The sequence below is a fragment of the Lygodium microphyllum genome, chromosome 5 (assembly GCF_053477565.2).
Source record: "Lygodium microphyllum isolate KBCC chromosome 5, Lygodium_microphyllum_v1.1.10, whole genome shotgun sequence".
NCBI classification, from domain to species: domain Eukaryota; kingdom Viridiplantae; phylum Streptophyta; class Polypodiopsida; order Schizaeales; family Lygodiaceae; genus Lygodium; species Lygodium microphyllum.
The window spans coordinates 123,757,629-123,779,696 of NC_141139.1; the positions used below are offsets into that span (position 1 = coordinate 123,757,629).

Here is a 22,068-nt window from a genome sequence, read left to right on the forward strand (position 1 = left end):
ATCACGCTTGGATGCAATAAGAAGAGTGTTGAGATATGTAAAGAAGATAATGAGTTATGGCTTGTAAAGGAATCAAGGCTATCTTGTTTGGATATATAGATGTAGATTGAGCAAAAAATATTATGGATAGAAGATTTACTAGTAGGTATGCTTTTTCATTTGGTTCATCAATGACGAGTTAGATTAGAGTAGCAAGAAACAACCTACATCAGCATTATTAAGGACGAAAGCAAAGTATAGTGGAGTAGCATTGGTAGATTATGGGTAAACATGGCTGAGACTACTTCCATGTGACATAGGAATCGAGATAGATGGTGGAGTTATCATGTATAGTGATAACATTAGTAGCATTATGCTTGCAAAGAATCTAGTCTATCATGCAAGAGTAAAACATATTGAAGTGTACTACCACTTTATCAGAGAGGAAGTGTTGGGTGGAGAGAGAGACTTGGTAGATATCAAAACAAATGATCAAGTAGTTAACATCTTTACCAACGCATTAGGTCAAGATTAGTCTAAGTATTTTAGGAGTGCACTTGGAGTATTATATTTACAAGCTTATTCTAAGCTTGAGGGGGAGTATTGAGAAATATCTCATATGCTATAGTTATCACGTAAAACTTACATTTAATATCCAAGAATTTGTGTCATAGCTTCAAGAACTTTAAAAAATGACATCATTATGTGAGTGCAAATCACGATGTATGTTCAAAATTTTGTGGGAAAAGGGAAGCAACTATGTGAAAAATGTAAAACTCTAGAAGTTACCGTTGTAAAATAGGTTCACAAGGTTCTCAATGCTATTGACAATGCTATTCCTAAAAAATTCAAAGTGTACTAGTTATTTGAAATGCAAGGTGATTATTCTTTTTGTAAAGATGTAGGTTGGGATTACCTTGAAAACTCAAACCAAACGAGTTACGATTCCATTGCAACGATCCCATTCGCAACAACAGATAATTTAGATTTAGAAGATTTAGAAATAGATATAGATAACAGGTTGTAAGGACGGCTACGCGAGAGAGAGAGAGAGACCGAGAGAGATGGGAAGCATTGCATGGGAGCGGAGGTTACTGTCGAATGTAAGCCTGACCGAGTCCTCTCTTGCTCATGCACGGGTGAGCCAGCCGCTTTCGCGTAGGACCCAACTCTCGTTTAGCTCCTCCTCCTCCTGCCGCTCCTGCAGGCAAGACTTGCCCCTTGTCGCTTCGCTGAGAGCCCAGCTCCAGACAACCCCATCCCTTGCATCCTCCCCTACTTCCCAGGCCAAAGCCCCTCCTTTCAATGTCCTCATCACTGGCTCATCCAAAGGTTAGTTCCAGTACCAGCTCACTTTAAATATCTAATCTGACTGTGGCACATGATAATGCTTGACGCGCAAATTCGTTTATGAGAGGCTTCACATTCTAGGTGCATGGAGAAGTTCTTTGTGATAAATATCAAAGTGGTTGAGAGAGAGAGAGAGAGAGAGAGAGAGAGAGAGAGAGAGAGAGAGAGAGCTCCACTAGAAGCGAATATGACCCATGTGGGTCATAAGACCAAGATGATGAGTACAACTAACCCATGTCTCATCACGGGTAAACAGAAAAATATTATAGAACAAAAATTAATGCCACTAATGTGTACAAGAGCTCTTGGTTCTCCTGCAATCCTACAAGACACATCATATAGAGGGCTTTGACAGAGTTGGCTGATGTTAACCTCTCGGGGAATGCACGGCTTTCTGCTGGTATGATCCTCAGATAGGTGGCTGCTCCATGGATGGATATCATCTGCACCATCCTGATTGTGCTCACTTTGTGATTCCTTTCTCTTGTCATTGTAGCCCTTTGTAAAACAAAGAAACAATAAGTACATCATATATTTGTATAGCCGTTTGGTTCCATCTGTTACTCTCTACGTATCTTTGAGGTTGCAATCTACCTAGTGTTTGGTGGTTATGAACACAGTCCATTCAAGGTTTCGGACTTAGATAATTATGTAGGATGTATGTTGACACTTTCTTGTGATGGAGTCCTGTTGAAACTGATCCCTTAGGGGTGGCAGGTCTGTTGCACCGAATGAAGTTGCTTCTTGATACTGCTTGTGGTTGGATTTGCAGTCTTTACATTATGCCAAACCAGGGGTTTTTATTGGGAAATTTAATGCATGTGAATTCTCAGCCCAAACAAATATTCCACATTCATTTATGGCTGGACTAGAGAGATAAGTGTGAGATGCCTTTACTAATGTACCATGAATGCATTATTTACAGTCTTGGTGGCATCGAGATGATCAGGGCTTTATTTTTCAGTCTCAGCAGCATCAGGGCACTTGGGCTAGTCCATATATTATGTACATATCCTAGCATGGTTTGTTCTTATCATAAGTGCTTCAGTAAATGTGCTAAGGCAATGGGTCCTTCCTGATCACCACCCTTTGATGTTGAGTTATTGCATCACCCAACAGATGTTTACAGAACTAACTACATAAGCCACCCCTTCAATGCAATGTGCCTTTTCTTCATAATGATGTTCTTCAGCAGTATATGCAGCAAAATTATGATACATATTTGTAATGTTGCTTTTGATTGGGGAGTTCAAGTTAATGGGGTCTCTAAGCAAAGTGTATAGGAACTTACTCATCAATATGGGATTTATAATGTGCCTTTTTAGATACCAATTGCGATTTTTGCTATCGTTGTTTCTTGGAGTGCGTAACGCGAGTCAATTGGGGTGTGCATTGCTTGAGTTAGATATTCCAATTAGCTTGTTTGACCAAACACATAGTTGCCATTGAAGATATCTAGCATGTTCTCAATGTAAACCATTTGCTAAATTTGAAGCTCTTATAATCACAGCCATCAGCATCATGAGTTTTATGCTTTGCTGTAGCAAAAGTATGCTTGGGAAGGTATGGAGTTTCCCATGATGCAATGGTTTTAGTTTGAAGGAGATTGGGTTGTGTATGGATCTCTCCCTAGGGGTCTCCTTGTTCCTATGGAAGTGTTATTACATGATGCCATGATGGCTTGACAATGTTTGTTTGATTTGGTGTGCAATTAGGTCTCGAGTGATTGGGTTTCTAGGTTGGACTTTGATATTAATTGGGGAGAGATGGAGGCCTTTCTAGTGCACCTTCCAAAGTATACAAGTCTTGGTTGGGAAGGTATCTCCAATGCGTTTTTCACCAAATATATAGATGAATTGAAGGCCCAAGAAGTACAGATTGGCTGTACGTCGGATGATTGTGAAATTTTGATTATTTGTCTTTTGCCTAAGTTTCCATCCCCTATTGATTTTGTGAGATAGAGATATGCAATGAAAGCAAAATAGATCGACAATTGTACATACAATGAATGGGGCAAAAAGACTAGAATTGATAAACTCAATAATAGAGAAATCGGGAAATGGAATCCATACACCAAATCTTGAGAGTGTCTACAAACCTCAAGAGTTAGAACAACCAATAGAGTGCTCCAAGTCTCCCTCTCTCCAATAGAATGCAATGTGCAATCAGATGATACCATGGAGGAGATGGAGCACATGTGTAGGCAAAGATGAGGTGCATAGGTGCAACAGTTTGGTCTAAAGTGGAAATGCCATAAATACCAGTTGGTTAGGGACTATAACATTTTGCTCATAACCTAATGCAAAACATAAATGAAAGCATACGACAAAGCATAAACTCAGCAGAACACAATTAGTGCAAGGGTAGTAACTCAAAGACAATGAATACAATGGAAATCTGAATGAATGACTAAATATTGAATATCTGAATGAATGACTAAATAATGCTCATGCAGCAAACAAACCGTGTAGGAATGAAAACTGTACCCCGAACTCTCATGTCTTGAGGACCGATGCAGAGGTGCTAAGCGAGAGTGTGTTGTACTTTTGATGGATCTCGAAATGGAGCAAGGCAGCCTTCGGATGTTGAACAACAGCCAACGCAGTAGTGAGTGGTGTCGGATCAGTGTTAGGGATATGCAAATGAGAGAGAAAACAATGAATGTAGATGTTGATAGTGTGGACTGCCAGGCAATAGCAAAAGCTGGTCAAACGCAGTACCAATGATGGCATGGATTGAAGGGCGACAAATGCATCAGAGGAGTCCACATCTTGCTTCGTCTTCTTCTCCTCCTTCTTCTTGGAGGCTGCTAACTCTTTGCAATCCTTCCGCAAATGATCTTTCTTTTCACAATGGTAACACTGGGTCTTTGACTTCTTCTTCTTCAAAACCATCTCTGAAGCTGCAAGAGCCTTACTAGAACTGAATGAAAGTCTCCCTTAAAACCGCAATGATGCCTCATGCTCAAGTAGCATCAAAGTCATATGTGTAAAATTGACAGGAGTTGATAATGTTTGCACCCTCAATGCATTCGCCACTCCATCAAACATTGGAGGGAGTTTGAAGAGTACGAGTCCAATAAGATGAGCCTCTGGAAGGGCAAACTGCATTTGCTAAAGTTGGTCCTTGATTTGGGTCACACAAAGTAGAAAAGGCTGGATAGTATCTTTGGTCTCGAACAGGATTTGTTGGAGCTGTTCATAAAGCGTAATTGCCCTCATGGTGGAAGGTGTTGCGTACATTAGCTGCAACTTCGTCCATATTTCTGAAGATGTCTTGCAAGAGGTAACCACCGGTAGGACTTCTTTGGAAATACCCCAAAGCAAGGCTGAGTAAGCATGGGCATCATTCGAATCCCATGTAAGCACCACTTCCTCATGGTTGTCTTCATCAAAATTAGCTAGAATAGGAGAAGATTGTTGAGGACGTTCAATAGCTCCGCAAACCACATACCATAACTGCTTTTATATAAACCAAGCCTTCATCATAGCACTCCATGTAAGATAATCAGGTCCATGTAACTTATCATCAGTGGACTTGCGCAGAGGAGCCATGTGGAGAGGATTTAGAAGAGAAATAGAGAAAAGAAGGGATTTTAGTGAGGAAACATAGCCAAACCACAAGTGCAGACTACAGGAAATGAGAGTTCACATGCAGGTATTCACCAAAATTTGACCTAAACAAGAAGAAATCTGCTGCGAAGAGTAAAAGAATTAGTCAAAAACTGCTTGAAACAACAAAAACGGCGCGATAATGCAATCATCCAACTAGGAGGAGATGTAGAAACACCAATTGCAAGCTGGAACTGACAGGCAGGTAGGAGAGGGGTTGACGTAGGCGGTACATATGTTGACGTTAACAAAAACACAAGAAAAATAGGTTGCTTGGTTGGAGCAGCAGTCGCTTGATCAATATTGGTCAAAACAGTACTGAAATGAGCAAAGAAAACACAGCAAGAGGACAAAACGTGAAATTTGATAACATGTCAGAAGTGGAGTAGCAATGGAAGTGCGAACATATGCTGTAATAAACTGCTGAAACATAAGACAAAAGAGAAAGGAAAAGAAAGAACATTGAAGAACACAATACAGATGAGAACTTAGATGTATGCTCGGGAAACGAAATCCATATATCCAATAGGAGATAGTCGCATAGAATAGTGAGTCATTGGGTGCGTGGGCATTGGCACTGGCTCCTCTCTCCATGGAGTCTCCACACGTGATGGCAAATGAGTGACTGAGTAAGGAGGAGGAGCTTGAATATATAGGACAAAAATATGTCCTCTATATGATTAGGTCAGCCAATGTTTAATGCTGGTCGGCCAGCAATAAATGCTAAATATGACCAAAATGAAGACCATAAAAAATGCCTAAAATATCCTAAGTAATGTGACCGGGCTCTGCATGCACAGACTCACACATGAGTTGACATATTTGCTAGCAGTGTAAACTCCGAACCAAATATTAGTTTTGGTATTGGTGTTTTGAGTAGGTTCTCAAACAAACTACGAGAAAGTCATTGAAAAGCTGGAACGTGGGTGCTCAAATACTTGAAAGGAACTCTTGACTATGTTATCACATACAGTTTTGGAACTGCTTCTGTAGGGAACCGTGACTTAGATTGAATAGGTGACAATGATGCTAGGAGATCAGTTTCCGGACTTTGTTTCTCTTTAGGTTTAGGAGTTGATAATGTGTGCGCCCTCAATGCATTCGCCACTCCATTAAACACTGGAGGGAGTTTGAAGAGTATGAGTCCAACAAGATGAGCCTCTGGAAGGGCAAACTGCATTTGCCAAAGTTGGTCCTTGATTTGGGTCACACAAAGTAGAAAAGGCTGGATGGTATCTTTGGTCTCGAACGGGATTTGTTGGAGCTGTCCATAAAGAGTAACTGCCCTCATGGTGGAAGGTGTCGCGTACATTAGTTGCAACTTTGTCCATACTTTTGAAGATGTCTTGTAGGAGGTAACCGCCGGTAGGACTTCTTTGGAAATACACCAAAGCAAGGCCGAGTAAGCATGTGAATCGCCCGAATCCCATGTAAGCACCACTTTCTCATGGTTGTCTTCATCAAAATTAGCTAGAACAGGAGAAGGCTGATGAGGACATTCAATAGCTCCGCAAACCACGTACCATAACTGCTTTTGTATAAACCAAGCCTTCATCATAGCACTCCATGTAAGATAATCAGGTCCATGTAACTTATCATCAGTGGGCCTGCATAGGGGAGCCATATGGAGAGGATTTAGAAGAGAAATAGAGAAAAGAAGGGATTTTAGTGAGGAAACACAGCCAAACCACAAGTGCAGACTACAGAAAATGAGAGTTCACATGCAGTATTCACCAAAATTTGACCAAAACAAGAAGAAATCTGTTGCGAAAAGTAAAAGAATTAGTCAAAAATTGCTTGAAACAACAAAAACGGTGTGATAATGCAATCATCCAACCAGGAGGAGATGTAGAAACACCAATCGTAGGTTGGGACTGACATGCAGGTAGGAGCGGGGTTGACGCAGGTGATACATATGTTGACGTTAACAAAAACACAAGAAAACAAGGTCGCTTGGTTGGAGCAGCAGCCGCTTGATCAATATTGGTCAAAACAGTCCTGAAACGAGTAAAGAAAACACAGCAAGAGGACAGAACGTGAAATTTGATAACATGTCAGAAGTGGAGCAGCAATGGAAGCGCGAACATATGCTGTAATAAACTGCTGAAACACAAGACAAAAGAGAAAGGAAAAGAAAGAACATTGAAGAACACAATACAGATGAGAACTTAGATGTATGCTCGGGAAACGAAATCCATATATCCAATAGGAGACAGTCGCATAGAATAGTGAGTCATTGGGTGTGTGGGCATTGGCACTGGCTCCTCTCTCCATGGAGTCTCCACACATGATGGAAAATGAGTGACTGATTAAAGAGGAGGAGCTTGAATATATAGGACAAAAATATGTCCTCAATATGATTAGGTTGGCCAACGTTTAGTGCTGGTCAGCCAGTAATAAATGCTAAATATGACCAAAATGACCATAAAAAATGCCTAAAATATCCTGTGACTAGGCTCTGCATGTACAGACTCACACATGAGTTGACATATTTGCTAGCAGTGTAAACTCCGAACCAAATATTAGTTTTGCTATTGGTGTTTTGAGTAGGTTCTTAAACAAACTACGAGAAAGTCATTGAAAAGCTGGAACGTGGGTGCTCAAATACTTGAAAGGAACTCTTGACTATATTATCACATATAGTTCCGGAAGTGCTTCTCTAGGGAACCGTGACTCAGATTGAATAGGTGACAATGATGCTAGGAGATTAGTTTCTGGACTTTGTTTCTCTTTAGGTTTAGGAGTTGATAATGTGTGCGCCCTCAATGCATTTGCCACTCCATCAAACACTGGAGGGATTTTGGAGAGTACACTCACTCCCTCACACTCTCACACACTCTTTCTCAAGCACAAGCTCAAGCAAGCAACAACAAGAATAAAAAGAAGAAGAAGAGCCACTTTTGGCCACACACAAGAATGAGCTTCTCATTCACTTTTCAACTTTATATACAAAGCCCTAAATCCCTTTTGGACGGTCATCCCCTTATCCCTTTTTTTACATGGCCGGTCATGGCCTAGGCCCTTTTTCCCATTGTCCTCCTATCTTCCTAGCTTCTTTCCTACCGTCCATCTACTTTTACAATTTACACAGTGAGAGCCCAGTGCTCTTAAAATAAATCATGGTGCACCTTGCACTCTTTTACAAAAGTATTGACTTGCGCTTTTTCTTGTGTGCCTTTCTCCTTGATTTAGGACTTTCTAGCACTTGTGTTTCCATATTTTTCTTGGCGCACCTTCGTCTTCCGTTTCACTTTGCCTTGGCCTTGTCTTCCGCTTTAGATTTTCTAGGTTTTTCACATTGTTCATCTGAGGGTTAATAGAGGGGCTCGAAAAATAATGCTCAGATGAGGGATGTCGGCCCTAGCCCACTAGTTAATGTCCATCATGCAACCTGGTCACTGCTGGGAGAAAAGTGCCAGTCCACCTTTTTCCATCCATTGGGAGATGTGGTCTGCCACTTGGCTCTTCACCTCCTCCTCTATCTGCGATGTTGTCTAGTCTCCTGTGTGAGAGGTCTGGAGGAAGAATGCATAGTTTGGTCCATTTGCTGGTGGTGCTAGTAGGTGGACCTTGCTGCTCCTAGACTTGCCTACTATGAAGATTCCCACCTCCAGGGGTAGTGGAAACTCTCCGCGCTCAGCAACTCTCAAGTAAGACCACGGCCCACTACGAAAAAACTCGTGGTAGCAGCTGTGCGTGTCTTGGGAAAGTGTGTTGGGCAGCATGAACAGATGAACTAGTGGCTGTGTGGGGAGGAGAAGAGGGGCAAGACTGCCGGCGAGTGGAGGATGACGATGTGTGGAGCTCCTCATCTCCTGTGTGGGGCGGGGGGGGGGGGGTGGTGGGTGGGCCACGTGTGCTGGGTGGGGATCAAGGGGGTTGGACGACGAGGGTGATGGTGGGGAGAGGGAGGATCTAGGGATGGTAGGGTGGTTGGATGCACTCGGCGGGTGTTGGGGGGGGGGAACTGTGGACTAGGGTTAGGGGGGGAATTGTGGGGAAGGGGGTGGGCCCTCGGGTGAGGCGGCCTGTGTCGCCTCCGTGGGGGTTGGATGTGTGGGCATGTGGTCCTGCCGGGTGGGGTGGGGAGAGGGGGGGGGCCACGTGGTGCTTTGCTGAGGGGTTGACACTCGCCCTCGTGTACCTTGCTGCCATGGTTGTGTCTGAGGGGCTGGTTGCGGCCCCCCCCTGTCGTGTCCCTCTTTGTCGTCTTTGGACCCGCGTAAAGCCATTTGCGCCTACTTGTGGGCCTGTTGGTAAAGCCGCCTTAGCTCCGAAGTGCGTGTACTCTGCTGCCATATGCCCAAAGTCATGGCAACGTAGGCACTGCCTTGGCTGCCCAGTCACAATGACCTGTTGCCTGAAGGAGTGTCCGCCTACCTCAATCTCTAGAAACTGTGGTATATTCTTTGTCTCTTTCATTGCCACCTGTACCTTTGGGACTCCTATGGTTGTCATTGCGTCCGTGAAAGAGGCGGGAAGGACTGTGCCGAAGAGCCGTCCGAAGTCTTCCACGAGCCGACGATACTCTATCGCCAGCCCGGGGAATAGTAGGGTGACCGGGTGTCTGAGGAAATTGCTGTGAAGCGCGAATGCCTCCACTGTGAAGCCACTATACCAAGGGACCATATGCATGACCCCCCTTGTAGGGACATAGGGTGAGCTAGCCAATAGCTTACTCGCTGCGTCCGTTGAGGTAAGTCGAACCATGAAGATCCCTTGATCCATTAGAACTGCCTCCGCTATCTGCGCTGTGCCAATGCGCAGCGTGGAGCGAAGCCAATCCCGAAGCTGGGCCCTGGATGGGGAATGTCCTACTACTTGACCAAAGATCGTTGTTTCTTTAAGCTCCAGCTCTGTGGCGTGGACGGCTAAGAGCTATACCTCAGATAGGACGATGCACATGGTGCTTGACTGGGGAGAACTCGTAGAATGCACCAGCGTCTGACTAGAGGTTTCCATTGCGTGTTCTTGTTAAGGACCTACCGATCTCGCTGCTATGCTATCGGGCGGGGGGGAGGGGGGAGGTTGCTGCAAAGGGAGGGAGCAACTGGGGGGGGGGGGTGGGGAGGGGGGGACAAACTCTTGTGCCGGTGGGGGGGGGGGGGTGTGCTGGACACTGCTAGAGATCGGCATTGAAAAGACACAGCGTGATTGTCAGGCGGGGGGAGGGGGGGTCAGGGCCAGGCAGAGATGTTGTTGGGGAAGGGGGGAGGGGTGTCGGTAGCTAGTATTCAGCCAGCAAGGCAGTGGCGAAGGAGATGGAGGTGGCGTTGGACAAGGGAGCCGGATTGGACGAGGGACACGGAGATGGTGCTGGACGAAGGAGCTGTTGAAGTGATAGGTGGAGGGGGGGGGTTTGGAAACGCAGTGTCACTGGGGGGGGGGGGGGCATTGGGGCGGCCATGGACAGTTGGCGGGGGGGAACAAGTGATGGCGGGGGCGTATTGCAGCACCTGAAATAGTTCATTCTTTGCCATTATTTAAGTTTTTTTAAATCCAGCACCATGCTCATTGAAGAAGAGAGAAACATAAATCAAAGCAACAGAGTTACAACTCTTTAGTTCACTCCTACTTATGCGACCAAAGTAAGTAGTTTGAACCATAAAGTCGGTTCTCTTTTGGTAAAGAAGGGAGTATGGGTACTTGTTTAGAGGGTGCCATTGATGGCATATGGAGGCTAGCAGTAGGTGCCTTTTGTGAAACATGGAGAGAATGGGGAGGAGAGGGTTCCTAAATAAATGGGCTAGATGACCTATTGCTTCATAATCCGCGCAATAATCTCGCCGCCATTCAAAGGATTGCTAAGAAGGCTCCTCATTTGTATCATCAAAGCCACGAGATTGGTTGTAAGACATCTGTAAAATCTTGCAAGACACCCATAAGAAATTTGCGTTTTGGTAGTAGATAGTCCCGAAACAAGAGGAAACAGCTACAAGATCACAAGGGAGTTGATGTAGAGGATCTGCTTGGGGGAGAAATATTGTCAGGTGCACAAAAAAGCTATAAATGAATGAATGATTTGCCAACCAAGCGGGGGAGGTTATAAATAGCCAAATACTCCCAAATCTGGCTGACTTGAAATTTGGGGTCAAAATATGGTTGACTAGCATCTAATGCCAGTAAAATGCCAAAAAATCTTAGAAAAAGTCCAGGAACAAGTAGACAATGTCTGGCAAGTGAGAGAGACTGACTGTAGAAATTGCTCGAGAAATGCACACAAAATCCGGAGTGGAGAAGAAAAGGCACTGATAATAAACTAAGTGCTCTAGAATGAGTTACCTCCTCTGTTAAAACAATTGATAGACAGATCAGAGCTCCTAAAGTCCTCATTTGACTTAGACTAAGGTTCACAAGCAGGAGTTGACAAGACATGACAATTATGATTACGAACATTTTTGTCATGTAGAAAAAAATGGCTCTTGTTATAAGAAAGGGGACATGCGATGATGTATGATACATTGATTTAATTGCATTGAATAATATAATGAGTCATGGTGAATGATTTGGAGAAATGTAGAATTCATAAAGTCTAGGATATGTAGAGACATGCGATGATTTGTGCCGCTTAATTTGACACATAGGAAAGGTTCTATTGTGGTTGCATGATGGTCAAACAAAACGTTTGTCAAATGTATTACATGTATTACACGTGCCATCTGTTACAAAGAATTTAGTGTCTGTTGGTCAGACTTTAATAATAAGTGTAGGTTGATTACAAAAGAAAGTAGAGTTAGCCGAATGTTTACTTTGGATGCTAGAATCCCTGTTATAAATGCAAATATGTATACTAAAAGCAAAGATGTAATTGTAAACATTGAAATATGGCATAAATGTATTGGACATGCAAGTGTTCAAAGGCTAAAATTAATATAGTCCAAAGTGTTAGTTAACATTTTCTTGTATTTAGAATTGCTATAAGGTTTGTGAAGCACGTTAATTTGGGAAGTAGGCGAGACAACCTTTTTCACATGATAGAAATATAAGTAGTAATATACTTGATATTGTGTATACAGATATTTAGGGGCCTACATAGAATATATTCCTTGGTGGTAGCAAGTATTTTGTTACATTTGTGTATGATTGTTTTAGAAAGGTATGGGTGTATTGTTTGAGAAATTCAGAACTTTCAAGGTTGCTGTTGAAATAGAAGTAGGCTTGTTTGAGATGGAGGAGGGTGATGCCTATCTAATGAGTTTAGTGAGTTTCTGAGGTCTGATGGTATAAAGCAATAGTTTACATGTGGGTATAACTCACAACACAATGGAGTTGTAGAAGGGAAAAATAGGCATATTGTAGAAGTTACATGGTCGTTGGTGGCTGAAAAGAACAAAATAATGAATGAAAAGGATGATATATACACATGAAGGATGCTCAAGGAGTAGAGACTGTTCAATAGTCTTGTCTCTTGTGGGAGCGGACCAAGGGAGAGATTTGCCCTTGGAGGACAGATCCCCAAGTGCAGCAAATCACCAATGGAGTGAAAATCTGATGTAGAGAGCTGAGGACAGCATGATAGCAGGCTGGATCCTGAAATGCAGCAGTCTCTAGGGTTGGTACAACCAAACACAACAACGTAGAGCCAGCTGACAATCTCTGATGGAGTTTGGAGCAGTTGGCAGCCAAAAAGTAGCCATTTGGAGGAGAATAAAGAGCTGGCAACTGTTTCAAAAATGATGATGTTGATGCTGCACAGCAGCCTGGAACCAAATTATAGCCTCCGAGAAAGGGGAGATGACTCATGACAACATTTGTCTATGGAGGAGAGAGCTGGCAGCAAACATGAAAGATGGTACGAGACCTCCAAGGGCAAGCCGGCACTGCCTAGAGCTGGTGACAGCAGTAGTCATACCTCTGGCAGCTGGGCAGCACCTGCGGGAGCTGGGTGTCACCTGGAGGATGGAAACAGGGGCAGCAGTGAGGGCAGCAGCAACTGACCGGTGACAACAGAGGAGAGTGGTGAAGATGCTGATGATGAAGAGAATGGAGTGCTTGCACAGTCTGAAAATAAGGGATAAGAATGAATGCCCTCAATATGTCCTTACATAAGGGATTTTTTGGCATTTGTCCTATTGCTAGACTAAAATGCATTTTCAACAAAATGTATGCTACTGGGCCCATTTTTGTAGAGCCTACTTTGGATCTAATGCATGATAATTTTGTATCAATGCAGTCTTTTAATTTTGGTTACTTAATACCCCTTACCTCACAACACAATATTAATGAGTTTGGGAATCTCCCAATTCCCATTTCTTGAATACTAAAAAGGTGGTACACGGATAACATTCCCATAAGTTTCTCAAAACCATATGATGTGACCTATTATTAAACTATTGAGCTATAGAGTGCTTGAATTGGAGTTATAGTGTTCAAGTTAATGCAAATCCAAAGATTTGATCACATGTCCCAAACTTATGGGAAATTCCCATATTCCCCAATATAGTGTTTCACTTAGTTCCAAATTTTTGAAGCCAAAATTTAGAGGTGAGTTGAACATCTACAAAGCTGAGTTAAATTTTGTATGATTACTTGTTCTTTGCAGTAATTGTGGAGAGGAAATCTCAATAGCCAATGGCATACTTGTAACTTTTGATATTACTGACACTTGTGTAGGAATTGGATACGCACTTGCTAAGAAATTTTTGTGTGAAGGTGATAAAGTCTTGATATGCTCACGCTCAGGTATGGTCTTTATATCCTCTGTTGCTTTGGTGTTTCCCTTGAGATAATTTCTTGTTCTTTATCTTTTGCAACAATGTTTGAAAACTTTCGGTGCTCTTTATTATGCACTGTTTTGTGAGGTCCTTTTCAAACACTCAGCATTTAGATTTTAGACAAGTTGCAGCTATAATTTTTTCTTCTAGGACGCCCCTTTTTTGGCCCACAAATTCTCTCAGTGAGTAAAAAGAAAGGTCAAGCAATGCTGGGCTGCTGCCTAAGGTGCATCTTTAAGGTAATTTAGTGAGGCTCTCTCTTTTCTTTGTCGACATCTTATTATGTTGACCAAGTGGTTTCCTGATCTCATTGGCTAGGAATAAGACCACATGCAAAGTTGGGCAAGCTTGAAAGTTCAATCATGTGTTTGGCTTGACATTTTTTGAGAGCATAATAAAATAAGTTTATCAAACTCAACTTTTTATAGGGACTTAAATCTACATTATCTGGAATGCCAGATTGTGGCTTCCTGAAATGATATGGGCTTTATAAGCAGAAGGTATAACCTCCCCAAGTGACAAGGTGCATTGCATAAAACATTGACAACTGGTAGAGTGGACTCCCTTTTCCAGTGACTGAGTTTTCAGGGATCTATGGGTCCAGAAATACAAGTTCTTTTTCACGATGTTCAAAACAAAGAGGATATCATGCAGAATGACCATGAGAAGAATGCTCTGAAGAGAGAGTTCATTCTTTAGTGTGCACAACCAATTAAATGGGACATAGGAAGTATCGGGTAAGCTGAAATTGAAATTTGAGTTGTACTTTAGCTTACATTTGTAATCTCAAAAAAGATTCGTTTTGTTTAGAATGTTTTCTAGACTTTTTGATGAGAGGCTTTTAGAGTCTCACTTTTTGATAATAAATCATCTTAATCTATGTGTCTAACCTTTCATTCATCCATTTGTTGTTTGTTGATCTCTACAGTTCAGGTGGGTTAATTCAGGCACTGCATGGCTGTTTGACATTTAGCTTACTTTGCCAAGTTTCTGTGTACAGGTGAAAATGTTGAGAAAATTGTGGGAGATCTCACAATGGAGTTTGGTGAGCAACGTGCTTTTGTATGTCTTGAGTTCTTTACTGCGAATTCAAACACACACTTAAAACAAGAACTTGGCTCAGTTTGTCTATAGAAATCAAACTTAATCACTTTAATTTTTGGGGCTTTTCTTGCTACAGGTTTGGTACAATAAGCAGGTAGTGAAGCGTAGAGAAATGCTATTGCCATTAAGGTGATTGACCATAAAGATGTTGATGTTATTTCAGGGAACCACTGTGGATGTTAGAATTGGAGAAAGTGTACAAGAGCTGGTGGCTTTTGCCAAATCTAAGCTTGGATATGTAGATATTTGGGTAAGTGTAACTATTCAGCACATGCTTTTGAGGAATGTATGCCCTCTTTGACATGATTGGAGATCTTGTTTCTAGAAAGTCAGATAATGCGTACCTCTTAAGTTGTTTTGGACAAGTGAGAGTTTTGTTAGGACTTATTCTTTTGTTTAGAGGTTTGGAAACTGCATCTATGATAGACAAGTTCTAAAACGAACTTCTCCTTAATATCTTATACATTAAAAGGATTGGGAAGATTATGATGGGTGGCTCTACCCAGAGCCCATTTGGTGATTCTTCCTGCATGTATGAGAGACTTATCCCACAGAGCTGTCAGCTAGTTGTGAAGTTCTCCCGTTTCCTTTGTACAATTTTCCTCTTCTGTCCCTATTGTTTGTACGCAGTTAACCTATAACTGTATGTTTTATTCATGAAAAGAAAGAGAAGTACAAGAGGGTCTTAGCAAGGATGGGTTGTCATTGTCTTCTGTTATTTTGGGTAGGCGTTTAATCTGGTAAAGCAAGAACATTTTGCATCTTAGTGAAATCTTTAATAAATTGTTCCAAATTTCCAGCCCTTCTTCTGAGCTGATTTTGCATCATCATTGGGGGTCCTATTTTTGGGCATATGAATGTGCTCATACCCTCACTTCTGCCAGTGGATTGGCTAAAAACTATTGGCAGTGCACCTAGATGTAATGAAACACCACTGCCCAGATCACATAAGGTTCTGTGTGCACCGTTGACCAGGTCCCCACAACAAAACCTTTTGCTCCACTGTGCACTCACTGCTGCTACATCTCCATGGTGTACCTTCTTGCCAATCTGATTGCTTGGCACATTTGGACTAGCTGTCTAAGCTGCCATATCTCAAGGACATCACTGATCAGTGCAATCCATGACTGTCGATAGTGGTCCAAATCCATCTCTAAAGAGACAATGAAAGTGGCCCCCAATCTCATACTATGCTGGGCAATAGAAAATGTAGTGCTCTTCTATCTTTGGCTCTAGCTCATGTATCTGACATGCGTTACTCTAGGGGTATGGATCTATATCTGCCAGTCTCAATCTCCAACCAAGAGCTGAGCAACTGGCCAATAGCACATCTAATCCCACGGAAAAAATCCCATGGAAAAGGTAGGCATCCATGTATCTCAAACAGACAATAAAGCCATCATCTGTGATATGGTGAAGATGCTCTCAGTAGAAAGCCAACTTCATCCCCAACTCCTATACTGGTGTCAACTATACCCTCCCGGTTTCCAGTCAGGTGAGGTGCACTTTGATGATGTTGCCAATCTCTGAGTGGCTGAGAGTAAGAGATGGTGCATCAAGAGAATACTAAAAGAGGGGTAGTCTATCCATGCTAAAGCCATGTAGTTCAAACTAGGGTGATATCTGCACACACTATTTTTTTTGCAAGTAAAGTGTGGCTGATTATATTACTAAAAAAAACTGATTACAACGGAGTGCTCATGCTCAACAAACTAGCTGGAGCTGATGCAAAGTCACAAATACATCATGTATACAAGCTTCTCAAGGTGGTTTGGGGGGGATGGGGGCAAGAAGCCATGGAGGGGGGGTGTATTGCCATCTGGGGTTGCTGCATCATGAAGAATAGGTCCTGGCTGCCTGTGCACAAGAAGTGAAAACAGAGCTCCGGATGACGAGCTCGAGACTCGCCGTACACTTGTGGTCCCACCGGCCGTGGAGGGAGTGGATGATGGAAGTCCAGAGCTCTGCCAAAGTTGCCTATACTGAAAGGATCTCCTTGCCAAAAACCTGATAGTGTGCCTTCCAGATGTGCCATCTAGTAAGACTCCCTACGATCTCTCATACCTCAGAGTGGTCTACTATGGGCTCCAATACCTGGCGACTGGGTAAAGCCTCCAAGCCGACCACTGTGCAAGACCCAATCTCAATAATGAAAATCGTTTCCTGCATCCCGGCCTCAGCCTTGGATGATTGCCTACCAGCAGAAAGCTCCCCACGAGATACATCCAAGGCTGGGTGCCAGACGGCGGAAAATGCGGCATGCTCCTCTCCACACGAGCTGTGCCACCTTGCACGACCGAAGGCAATGCTTTGGAGTTTCCAAAAGTTGTTATGGGCAACATTTACACCCTCCATCCTGCTGTATCTGGGCTAGCCAACTTCCCACCGCTAGACCTCCACGTGCCAAAAGCCATAGGAAATACGATACCCTCCTTTGCCTCCAGCTATCCCATAGGCGGCGCCAGAAAGTCCAACGGAAGGCATTTGTGATGCTGTGCTCTGCTCAATATCTGCTACACGAAGGTGCCTAGTCCTGTCCTCCTGCATCAGTACATGTCTGTTAATCCTGGATGTGTACTCCAAGAACCTTAGTGGCTTCTTGGCGACTATAGTGGCTGGCCATAGCCACTTTCCGGGGTCCCACTCCAGCTCATCAAAGTGGCCTGCTCTCCCATATCTAGAGGCGCCACTCCCAGAAATCATCCCATAACACGTAAGGGTCCAGACGCTAGGTCTTTCCCTGAAGACCAACCACAGGAATCCTCCAAGGAAGGACAATGATCTCCTCATCCTACTGCCCTCTATCAAGGATGAAACACCCCCCCTCCTGCATGGTGAAGAAAATCCCATAGGGGGTGCCACCCACTCTACCTCTCACCTATAGGGGGATACGTGCCGGTGAAAATATAGCGGCCCATACCTTGCCATGCTCTACTGGCTCTCAGATTTGGGGGTCAAGCCTTTCCTGAGGTATCGCTACACCAATCTCCCTTCTCCTCAGTTTTGCTCCTCTTTGACAACTTGATGCCATTGCAACACCTCCTGGTCCACCATCCTGTATACCTCCGCTACGTCTTGATAGTGTGAGCAAGGCCGGCCTCCCAGCCAGCCCATTGGATGTGGGGGTGCTCGCCAATCTCTATCCTGTCCTTATCTCTAACTTGGGGGTTCCTGACCACCGATTGGTGGTTTATCTCCTCCTGGCATCTTGGGGGGCTTTGAATCATGGCCCTACAGAGGCCTTACCACATATGAAGTAGATTGCGGAGGAGGAAGGAGGATCTGGGCCGCCGTGAAGATCCATCTCAAGGATGGCCTCCAATCACCACCAAGCCTAGGTCTGCACTCCTGGAAACCCTTCTACAGCAGGACCTTCCAGGTCTGCCCTCTTGGCGTGAGCCCGCGGACTACTAGCTTGCCCAAAAGGGCCAGGCTTTGGAACTCTAGGTCTATGATCCCAAGCCCTCCCTCAGACCGATGGCGGATGATGGGCACCCATGCCACCTTGGCCCGAGAATCCTTGGAACCGTCGGAACTGGCCCAGAGAAAATTCTGCACTAGGCGGCAAAGTTGGACTACACAAGACGAGGAAAAGCACCAACACGAGACGATGTACCAAGCCGTCGCTAGGAGGACCTCGTTGACCACCAGGGCTCGGCGTGCTAAGGAAAGGCGGATAGTACTCTAGTAGGTTAGCTTCTGCCTGATAGAGTCGAGAAGTGGAAGAAATTGCTGGGCAGGAGTGATGTCGAGTTCCACCTAGTACCCTAGGCATCGGACAGTCTACCCTCTGCTCACCCATTTGAATCCAAAGTGAACGCCCCACTCCGTGCTAGAGTCCAGGTCTGTACGAAAACCAACGGACTTTCGCTAGTTGATTTTCGCTCTCGCTGCAGTGCAAAACACCTCAAGAGCTAGTCTCACTCTCTCTAGCATTAGCTCATTGTCCTCTATATAAAGTGCGGTATCATTTGCATACTCTGAATCTAATAGCTCCGACTCCTCCCTCACCGGAAGTTGAAGGCCACGTAGCCCACTCACATGTGACCGGAGGAAGTAGGACATCGCCTCTGCAAAGAGTAGAAACAGATACGGGGCCAGAGGACAGCCCTGTCAGACCAATCTCTCTAGCCGAAACTCCTCCCCCTCCTGCCACCTATGAGAAACCTGCTGGTAGTTGATCTGTAAAGTGCAGAGACCTCACGGATCCTTGCCTGGGGGAAGCCCAACCTCAACATGGTGCCCTCTAAGAAGTCCTAGTCAACCCTATCATAGGCTTTCTCGAAGTCTAAGAGAAGTACAACCAATCCTTGACCACTGTGCTGGGCCCACTCAGTCGCCTCAAAGAAGGTGAAGACATTGTCGAGGATGCTCCTATCCTAGACAAAACCTGTTTGTGTGTCATGAATGATGTCTGGAAGCACAGGGGGGAGTCGCCTACTGATCATCTTGGCCAGTGCCTTATAGGCCACTGACACAACAGGGTGATCGGTCTCCATTGGGATAGCTCCAACCGGTCTTCTCCTTTGGGGAGGAGACTGATAAGATGTGCTGATAGACTCCCTGGCATCCATCCTGAGCTGAAAATCTCCTGAAAGGCCAACGATAGGGGGTCCTTCACCACCTCCAAGTAGGTAGTGAAGAAGGCCTTAGAAAGACTGTCCCGAGCATTTCTACCCGTACTGTGCATGGAAAGCCTCCTCTAGTTCCTTGTCTGTCAAGGGGTCTAGGAAGAAGCATCCCATCTCCCCTATGCTGAGGGATGGGATGTGGTCCTAGACCTGTTGTCTAGAGCGTTGTCCTTTGGCTGAGAATGCCTCCTACTGGAAAATGTGTCTGTAGTACTCAGTGGCAACCTCCATCACCTCATTTGGGCTAGAGCGAATCCTCCCATACTGATCCTAGAGGCTGTGAATCTGATCTCCTAAGGTGCAAGGTTGATGCACCTGGAAAAACTCCTCGCACATTGTGTCCCCCTTCTGCATCCAAAAAGCTGCTGAGGTACGGAAGAAAATTGCCGGCCAACTGCCCTACCCAGTGTTTGCGAGAGCACCCCCACTCTCCCACATAGAACCTGTCCAACTGCTCAAGCAAATCTCTGCCTAGCCGCCTGTATCCCTAAGAGAAGTCCAACGACCTCTCCCTCCTATGGAAATTTGGGTCCCTCCAAGCATGGCATGCTCCTACTGCGAGGAGAAAGACCTCCCATGCCTCTTGCTTCTCCCCTACCATACCCTGATACTTTGTGCCTCTGCCTTGCTGGTCTTCTAAGGTCTCTAGGTTGTTGAAGTCTCCTCCAACGATCTAGGAGTCCACCTTTGGGAGTCGTGCTGCGATTTCCACCCAGAACTTGTTGTATGCCCTAACCTCAGTAGGGGCATAAACATTGAGGACTCCAAGGCAAGAGTCCCCAATATCCAATTTGATCCATAGAACCCTTCCTGCCATAATTGTCCCATGATCACGTACATAGGCAGTGAGGCTTGGGCCAATGGAGGTGCATACGCCTCCACTCTTGCCATGGGCACTGATGGCGTACTCCCAATAAGTGTGGGAACTACTTGGGAGTACCTTTCCTACCCGATGGGCCTAGGTGGGGGTGAGCTTGTACTCCTGCTGAAGTAAGATGTCGATCCGTTCGGCAAGGGTAGGCTGCAACTCTTGCCGAACGATCAACTTCTTGGAACCACGTGCCCCATTGTAGTGGAGGCTATTCACATTCCAGGATGCAAGATGTAGACTCATAGGGAAGCCTGTGACTGATTGAATAGGCATTTGTTTGGTGTGGAAATTGTTGATGGAGAAGAAGAGCTATGGGGCATGAGAATACGCTTTGCCGCAAGCCTAGACAGTGAACTCCATTTCCCCATGGTGGCCCTCGGGTGGCGGACCATGGGGGTGATAGATGCTCCAGGTGTTACCACCAGGGCATCTATTAGCTAGGCTGAGAGTCGTGACTGTGTATACTGATAGAAACGGGCAGCGTGTGCCAGGGGTCACTCCATCACATCCATCAGTGCTCTCCACTGTGGAGGGGCTCGAAAGATAATGCTCAAATGTGGGACCTCGGCACTAGCCCACCAGTTAATGTCCATCATGCAACCTGGCCAATGCTGGGAAAATAGTGCTAGTCCTTCTTTTGCCATCCACTGCGAGATGTGGTCTGTCACTTGACTCTTCACCTCCTCCTCTATCTACGTCATCGTCCAGTCTCTTGAGTGAGAGGTCTCAAGGAAGAAAGCATAGTTTGGTCCATTCGGTGGTGCTAGTAAATGAACCTTGCCGCTCATTGACTTGCATACAACAAAGATCCCCATCTCTAGAGGTAGTGGAAACTCTCCGCACTCTGCAACTCTCAAGTAGAACCATGGACCACTACGAAAGAATTCCTGTGGTAGTAGCTACGTCCGTCTTGAGAAAGTGTGACGGGCGGTAGGGACAAATGAGTTGGTGGTTGTGTGGGGAGGGGGGGGGACTAGGTTGCTGGTGAGTGGAGGATGTAGGTGTATGGGATTCATCACCTTTTGTGGGAAGGGGAGGGAGGGGCAGCCGGGGGGGGGTCACCTGTATTGGGTGAGGATTAGGGGGATTGATCGGCAGGGGAGATGGTGGGGAGGAGGAAGATCGAGGGATGGTGGAGTGGTCAGTGATACAAGGCGGGTGTGGGGGGGGGGGGGGGTTTGGTGGCCCTGGAAGGGGGGGGCACTGTGAGCTAGGGCTGGGGGGGGGGACCATGGGAGGGGGGGTGTGGGATCTCGAATGTAGTAGCTTGTGATGCCTCCATGGGTGGTGGATGTGGAGGACTGTGGTCCTGTTGGGTGGGACGGGGGGGGGGGGGGTTTGTGGGGTGGTTTGCTAGGGGGCCATTGCTCGCCCTCCTGCTCCCTATTGCCGTGGCTGTGTCTGAGGGGCTGACTGCGACCCCCCTTGCCGTCTCCCTCTCTGTGGTCTCTGGATCTGTGTAAAACTGTCAGTGTCCACCTACGGGCCTGTCGATGGAGTCACCTTGGCTTCAAAGTGCATGCAATCTGCTCCCCGATGCCCAAAGTCATGGCAATGCAGGCACTGCCGTGGTTGCCCAGTCACAATAACTTGCTGCCTGAAGGAGTATCCTCCTGCCTCAATCTCTAGGAACTTTGGTATATTCTTTGTATCTTTTCCAGCCACCCGTACCTTTGGGACTCCTGCGGCTGTCACTGCATTCACGAAGGAGGCAGGAAGAACTGTGCCAAAGAGCTGTTCAAAGTCCTCCACTAATTGGCGATACTCTACCACCAATCTGGGGAAAAGTAAGGTGATCGGATGTCTAA

General features: G+C 45.2%; 1 protein-coding gene across 6 annotated transcripts in view; it reads left to right on the plus strand.

Annotated features, from left to right (window-relative positions):
• The first annotated feature begins 933 nt into the window (after positions 1-933).
• The window catches only part of NOL (NYC1-like protein), a 54,025-nt gene continuing 32,890 nt past the window's right edge, over positions 934-22,068 (plus strand). For 2 of the 6 annotated variants that reach the window (XM_087678350.1, XM_087678353.1), the window contains exons 1-5: positions 937-1,311; positions 13,554-13,622; positions 13,805-13,893; positions 14,655-14,699; positions 14,922-15,008. In XM_087678350.1, coding sequence (XP_087534476.1) covers positions 1,044-1,311; positions 13,554-13,622; positions 13,805-13,893; positions 14,655-14,699; positions 14,922-15,008 — 558 coding nt within the window. In that variant the 5' untranslated portion in view covers positions 937-1,043. Of the gene's footprint in view, positions 1,312-13,553; positions 13,623-13,804; positions 13,894-14,654; positions 14,717-14,921; positions 15,009-22,068 lie in introns of all 6 variants that reach the window. The other 4 variants (XR_015690933.1, XM_087678352.1, XM_087678354.1 and 1 more) reach the window with 4 other exon arrangements.